Source organism: Nasonia vitripennis, chromosome 3 (assembly GCF_009193385.2).
Source record: "Nasonia vitripennis strain AsymCx chromosome 3, Nvit_psr_1.1, whole genome shotgun sequence".
Taxonomy (NCBI): Eukaryota; Metazoa; Arthropoda; class Insecta; order Hymenoptera; family Pteromalidae; genus Nasonia; species Nasonia vitripennis.
The window spans coordinates 11,827,420-11,835,266 of record NC_045759.1 but is presented as its reverse complement, the minus strand read 5'-3'; the positions used below and the strand labels follow the sequence as shown (position 1 = coordinate 11,835,266).

Genomic DNA, 7,847 nt, shown 5'->3' with positions numbered 1-7,847 from the left:
CAATCTTCACTCTAACTTTGATGGTAATTTAATTCGTTTGTTATTTCGGAGCTATAGATTAAATTATGATTTGCATGCCTTTTTCGCTGCTGTCCTTATTGTTTTAGGGTGGATACAGTTGTGTAAGAAAAAACATATGCTGCTACAATAACCTAAATCTATTAAAGATAATTATTGCTTTTATTTAGAGTCATAGGGTTGGGTGTAAGCAACCATTGTTGTACGATCAAACGAACTTACCTTGTGAAGTTCGATCGTAATTATATTTCATCTCGTTCGAAGATATTACCATGTAGTACTCTTCGCTCCCGCGAGATGTCACAACCTTCAGCGAAACAAAAAAGAGACTGACCGCCGGCCCGGGCCCGCGCCGCGGCTCTCTACCTAGCTTCATATTCTTCAGAGACGTTGTATCAATTGTTAATAAAAAAAAGGGGGGGGAATTTGTGAGGTACGAACAAATATTAAATCATGGGTGGGACTGGTAATATCTTCGAACGAGATGAAATATAATTACGATCGAACTTCACAAAGTAAGTTCGTTTGATCGTACAATTATATTTGATCTAGTTCTCAATATTACCATGTAGTAGTTCAGAGATAACAATTGTACAACAGTGTTTTTGAAATGCATAACTTTTAATACGATAAAAGAAAACTGATATAAAATGTATTAAAAAACAACATTAATTCTTCTTTCTTTCTTACTCTATTCTATCTTTTTTTTTCATCTGCTATATAGTTGATTTTACTATAACTAATTCTTTAGTATTGAGAGTGCGAACTCCTGTGAATCTAAGGGCAAAATAGGCTTATTATAAAACTTGGCAAAACTTGCGACTGTGCAGACCAGCCCGCTGTTAGTCTGATAGTATCTAAGTTAATTCCCTTAACATTGGCTAATGATGTAGCTGCATGTCTAATAGAATGTGCGGAAAAGATCGTCAGATCAATACCGCTCTTACCTAAAATCTCTTTGGCCCATCTACTAATCGTTTGAGCACCAACCTGCTTGTGAGGTTTTCTTATCGCTATAAATAGTTTATCACTTGTCGCCCTAAGGGCCTTTGATCTTGCTATATAACTTAACAATGTCGCGGTTGGGCATATCTTTGGATTCTGACTATAAAAGGGTAAAATCAAAAGGGGTTGACAACGCCCCACGGCTGATATTTTTATGTTATCACTAATATGAATCATAACCTGGTCACTAGAAAATGTAATGTTATTCAGTCTAATATTTGCTATGGTTTGTGCTCTGTGAGCTGTACATAATAACAATAACATCACAGTCTTGTACGTTAGATCAGAAAATGAGAAGTATAAACCTATCTGTGCCATCTTTCTTAGGAACTAGGAAATAAGACGAAAGAAATTGGTCTTCGCGAGGCTTACATACTTTTATCGCGCCCTTAAGTAATAAATTGTCTACGGCTCTCTTATACCTATCAAAATCCTTGTTCGAAACCTCATATCCTGGAGGGCTAAGTTGAAAGGGTTCCTTTACGAAGGGTATTTTATAGTTCCTAATTAAGTCAATGACAAATTTGTTAGCCCTGATTTCCTGCCACTCTCTAACAAAATATTTTAATCTGCCTGCCAGACTTACAGATACTACTTCTTTTGGGAGGTGTTCTCTTCTTTCTGGTTCCTGTTCTGTGAATTGAAGAACTGCTGTCTGGATCGGAAATTTGGCTTGTTGGATTGATTTCCCCGATTGTACCCGGTTCGGTTGTAGTAATTCTTTTGATTGTAACCCTTCTGATTGTAACCCGTCTGCTGCTGAGAGAAAGGGCGTCTCGACTGCGGGCTTTTGAATAAAAAATTCCTCTTAACAGTAGCAGTTGGCTTGGATTTCTGCTGAAAATCCTCCGAGAGCTTTGTGAGCGCTTTAGATTCCTTAATGCGCTCTGCCAATTTATTTCCGAACAGGGTATCGTCAATCTCAGCTGTCTTGATGATTTCCGCAGCCTGAGGAGCCAGATTGGATATAAAAATGTTGCTTCTTCTTGATACAGAGATGTCATGATGCATCTGAATGGCCATCTTTGCTATATCATTAAGTAAACTAACAATTTGTAATTTGTCGCAATCCTCATCTTTAATCAACATTGTGAGAATAGTTCCCACGGCCATCATCGATGAACCAGCAATTTTTTGCAGTTCAAGCATGTAAGAATCCTTTTTCATCTGTCTGCTATCTCTGGATTTAGCCTTTTAGGCTCAAATTCCGGCAATCTAAAGCGTTACCATTTAAAAACAATTAAAATATGCTCGTAATGCTACAACGTTATTTGTAGCTTTGTGATAGATTAAAAATCATAGATTTATTACCTAATATATTTTTTCTTTAACTCCTCTTTAGCTTCCTTATTTAATCCTTGATTTACGAGTTTATGCCATATCTTAACAAGCGATGAATCGATGGTTACAGTTTTATCGTCATCATCTTTGTTGTCTATGCCCAAAATGTCTATGACCTCTCGATCATCATGTGGCATCGAATCCTCGTCATCATCATTGGACGCTCCCCTTTCCATGTCTGGAAGCGATACAAGTAGCATTAGGACTAGATATGTCTCATAAAAATTAAATTAATGAATAAAACCCATAAAGGTATAATATCTCTATAACTAATAGTCGTAAAGGCATCTTAGTTATATCAGAGTTCAAAGGCGATTCAATAGGCCCTATGTAGCTGTAATAGCATCTAACCATTATCGGTCTAGGTAATACGTAGCTGTAATAGCTTAACCACTAGCGATATAGGTAATACGTAGCTGTAATAGCATAACCATTAGCCGTAAGGGCATCATAGTCAATAAACTCTCAAAACAGAATAGAAAGGAAAAAACAATTCTCTATATACTCATATTGATATGCCGTAAGGGCGAACTCCAACCAACAAATATTGGATAAGTATATAATGTCTCTCCAATACTAGGAAAGAGAACATATTATCATTGGCGCGACTCTAACTGCTTCTGGAACACACAAAATTTTTCGTGACGCGAAAAAGAGGGGGGAAGGGGTTCTGAACAAAGACAAGGTGGAAAGAAACAAAAGAAAATGTTTTGACTTCGCAAATTAATACCTTTGCGATCTGTACCTCCTTCTTTGTCTGGGTCTGCCAACGGAGATCGTTTCTGAGAAGACGCATCTACCTCAAGATCCGAATCGGAATCCTCGTCGGATGTGTGAGGGCTTCTCACAAATAACGGCGGTAAATTCTCCATCTCCTCCTGCATCCTTCTGAACTTGGCTTGGAACTCCTTCCATTTTTCGTAGTCTCCCGGACCCATACGTCTTTTAGACATAGCAAATGCAAAAAAACGGAATCTAACACACAAAGAAAGAAAGAGTCGTCTCGAGAAGGTCTTGACGCTCGCGCACAACGAAGTGATATGAAGCTAGGTAGAGAGCCGCGGCGCGGGCCCGGGCCGGCGGTCAGTCTCTTTTTTGTTTCGCTGAAGGTTGTGACATCTCGCGAGAGCGAAGAGTACTACATGGTAATATTGAGAACTAGATGAAATATAATTGAAATTGTTTTTATTAAGTAGTAGTTCAAATCTATAATTCACAGAAAAGATTCAAATCAAGATATCCATTAAATGTATAAAAAGAAATTTATTTAATGCCGTGTCTTATAACCATAGAATAAGGTGTTCTAAATAGCTTGCGTAGACTTTAATAATAGTGAAACATCTACCTATATCTATGAGAAAATATTGAATTCTTACGCATTTTAAAAGACATAGATTTAGGTGTGATTATCAGCTTGTTTACTTCTTTTTTTTTTTAACAAACTATCAACTAAATCTATGAAACGCAATCTTTATCATACCCTGATGCAGAACCATAGATTAAGATCTAATTGGATTGGTAATTGTTTTAGGGAAGATACAGTTGTGTAAGAAGAAACATATGCTGCTACAATTACCTAAATCTATGAAAGATAATTAAATTATTACATTTGTTCAGACTCATAGGATTAGGTGTAAGCAACCATTTGTTAAAATTGTCTTTTATCAAGTAATAGTTCAAATCTATCATTTATAGAATAGTTTTAGATCAAAATATCGACTAGATGTATAAGAAGCCATTTATTCAATATTGTGTCTTATACCCATAAAATAAGGTGCCTGAAACAGCTCGCGTAGACTTTATTAATACTTGAACATCTACCTATATCTATGAGAAAATATTGACTTCTCACGCATAACAAAGGACATAGATTTAAGTATGATTAGCAGCTTTCTTTATCATTTTTTTTCAAGTCGATTAATTAACAAAATCTAGGAAACGAAATCCGTTTTATACGTAATCCAGAATCATAGATTAAGATGTTATAAGCTACTTGCTCTTATTTTAGTGGTGCTTATGTATTGAATAAATGAAATTAGGTACAAAATCACTCGATATGCCATATTTACCCCAAACTTTTTTACGTTACTTTTCAGATAAAGATTAGAGTTAGATCTGTTGGCTATTTTGGACTTTCACTATTACTGTCTTAGGGATGGATACGATTGTATACAGAGAAATATATTCTGCTGCAAATCACCTAAATCTATGAAAGATTATTGATTTTTCACTTTGATACGGAGACATAGGTTTAGGTCTAATTAGCAACTGCTTAAATTTTTTTTTAATGAATAAGTATATCAACGCTAATATTCACGAAATAAGTTATGATTAAACCCTTTACTTATTCTATAAAAAGTGGTTCATTTATTACCGTGATTCATTTTTACATTAATTCAAAGTCATTGATCATGGTATGATAAGCGAGTGTTTTCTATTATTACCTAGAGGATGAATGTAATCTTGTACTAAGCAACTTTTTTTATACACTCTCCTAGATTAATGAGAAATACTTAACTTCTTACGTATTTTAAGAGACATTGATTTAGGTAAAATTCCTTAGCCAACATTCTGCTAACTATTTTACCAACTGAGACGGGACCTTGGCCATTTAAATTATTTGTACTTAATTTTCAGTCTAATACACTTATATTATTTCACCTCTCTTACAATTGCTATTGATTTGGCAGAATGGGAGTTACAAAACCGTTTTGACCTTGAAATCGCATAAAAATCCTTCATTTTTTTGGCGACCATTTTACCCTCTTAAATATGATCGCGGCAATTCAAACTATAGTACATACTTTTCAACTGTATACCTCTATACTTCTTCGTCATTTTCTGCCATATTTGGCATGTGTATAATCCATGTTTAGAAGATAGGCGAGTGCCTTATGTGAAAAGCAAAACATTTCGCTTTCAGCGATGTTTTCTTATTTATGTTTTCAAAACAATAAAGCATTTGACATAGTCTGAATAATGCCAAATAAATAGCTATTGATTCTTATATTTGTAAGGCTTGAGCCTAAAAGTTGATATAATTTCTGTGGATTTAAGAAATTAATTATTAGATTTAATTAGGTACGTTTTGGGATTTCTTGGATCTTAGGATCAAGGATCGTGTGATGGCAGAAAAGTGTAGAAGTATTAATAAAAAAAGCATAAATCTAATGTATTAACGATAATATATTTTTCTTACAAAATGATCTGATTTACAACTTTTCTTACTATAAAATTGCTAATTTATTCCTAAAATTTCGTTGATAGTATTCATTGATAAGTCTGATAAGCTACTATACTTTTAAGAAAATATCGTTTGATTTTCAAGCAGAGTCAGTGCGAAAAGTCGACTCTTCGCGAGTTCGATTCATTATTCAATTTTTTAAGTAAAGGGTGCAGCGGTGCCTTTTTTACATATCACGAGTGCGAATGTTAGTGCGAGAGAGAGAGAGAGAGAGAGAGAGAGAGAGAGAGAGAGAGAGAGAGAGAGAGTTTAAGGAACAAGTAATTAGAAACCGAACGGGATCGGAGAATAAAGAGAGTTTAAGCGTATTTTTGAACGCTTCAATTTCAGATTTTCTGCTTCGTAACCCGAACGAAGTAATGTGGTTTGGTGGAACCTTGTTCAAGATAAGCGGGAGAAGAATTTTGTTTGTAAGAAATAATAGGTCGGGATTTTTGGGCCTCTGATTTCCCGTTTATGACGACCACGAGACATTCCGTCAAAAGAGTAAAATTTTTCTTACATAAAGGGATACAATTGTTTTGTCGAACTTATGTTAAAATTACTTTCAAAAATTCGCCAGACTCACCTTTTACATATTTGTTTTCTTTTTTGCATGTCATACATTCACATTCGTCTGTCTCGAAATATTCCAATCCGTAATTCCAAGTTATTTCTTCTCCGACGTGTATATTCCTTGTAGCTTGTAGCTGACAGAGTTCTACGTTCATTTTTAATGTATGCAATTTCGCATTTGGTTGACAGTCGTGGTTAACATATGATCCAGGACCTAGCCACAATTTTTGATTTTCTGAGTCACTTGTTCCAGGCATAATCGAAAAATCTAAATGAGCGTTTGTTAAATACTCTAACTCTTTTTGAGTTAATTTAGTTGTATATCCATTTAAATACTTCAAAATGGCATTTTTGGGCCAAAATTTTGTAGCGCATACTTTGACACCCTGATTGACATTTTTAGAATACCTGTAAAATCATCAATTTTCTACGTATAGTTTTGGATGTCGAATGACTTATAAAAAGTGTGTACACATTTTGTATCACAATATAGCATACGTACCCTACTGAAAAAAATCACGTAATTAAAAGCGTGATTTTTTTTAGTAGGGTAGTATACATATATATATATATATATATATATATATATATATATATATATATATATATATATATATATATATATATATGTATATATATATATATAGCGCACCCGTCAACGATCCGTGGACCACGTACCGTACCCGGCGCACAAGGAGGCTACGACGTACCGACATCGACTGGAGGGACGCCTCCAGTTCCAAGAGAGACCTTTGCTCCTATTGCTGGGAATCGCCGTAGTGGACACGAGACGACGAGGCATCCGCGTTCGGTCAGCGAGCGAGCAAGTTGTGATATACTCTCCGAATTCCCACACGAAGCTGTCGAAGGTCGAGGCTCGCTGCCACCGAGTCTTTGGCCCGGTTTCGTGTGAGATATCTGCGCGCGTTCCTCTTGCTATTGCGCGCGCGAGCTCTGTAATACCATTTGTAATACTTTGAAACGAGACAATATACTGACTCTTTCTTTATCTAAACCACACGCTTTGTCATTCGAGTAACCCGAACTCCTCGTCCACTGTTAGGACCTACGGTCATACGCGGAGGAAGCGTGGTGCACCAGGCGCACCACGCGTTTGTATTGACGAATTGGCGAGCCAGCGCACGAGCGATAGCGTTGCACTCTGCAGGTAACGTCCGCGCGCTATCGCCCGGCTCACATCGAGGTATAGAGTCGAGATCGTGGTGACGTACGGCATCTTCGTGGCCGTACGGTGTTCGCCAATCACCCCATTACAATATATAAGATTAAAAGATAATTATCTGTATCACAAAACAGATTTGTTTATGCATAAAAGTCTATTATCTACAAAATTGCATTCACATATACTAACCTATTACATATTCTAACTGCAAATCCAGAATCTGGTTTTACTATCAATAAATATGATTTGAGTTCGCGTTTCAGCATTTTCTCTGGAATATTTACATTCTTGAGATGCCGTTTTATTATGACTAATAAATTATCAGTTATGTCCGATATAGGTATACGAAACTCATTAATTGCCATCTTAATCTCTTCTTCAAAATTTTTATCGGTAGCTAATTCACCCAAAATGTTCTGATTTATTTTGTGGGTCTTTTTGTTCAGATAAAATATATCAATAACCAATGAGTTAGCAATATAATCAGCAAAAGCAAATTTA

General features: G+C 35.8%; 1 protein-coding gene across 1 annotated transcript; it reads right to left on the bottom strand.

Moving 5' to 3' along the window:
- Positions 1 to 1,845: 1,845 nt before the first annotated feature.
- LOC107981250 lies at positions 1,846 to 3,541 on the bottom strand. The gene is made up of 3 exons (XM_016986540.3): positions 3,095 to 3,541; positions 2,335 to 2,542; positions 1,846 to 2,238 (listed from the first exon to the last, which is right to left on the bottom strand). The coding sequence occupies exons 1-3, from the start codon at positions 3,315 to 3,317 to the stop codon at positions 2,187 to 2,189; spliced, it is 483 nt and encodes a 160-aa protein (XP_016842029.1). The 5' UTR covers positions 3,318 to 3,541; the 3' UTR covers positions 1,846 to 2,186.
- Positions 3,542 to 7,847: the final 4,306 nt, after the last annotated feature.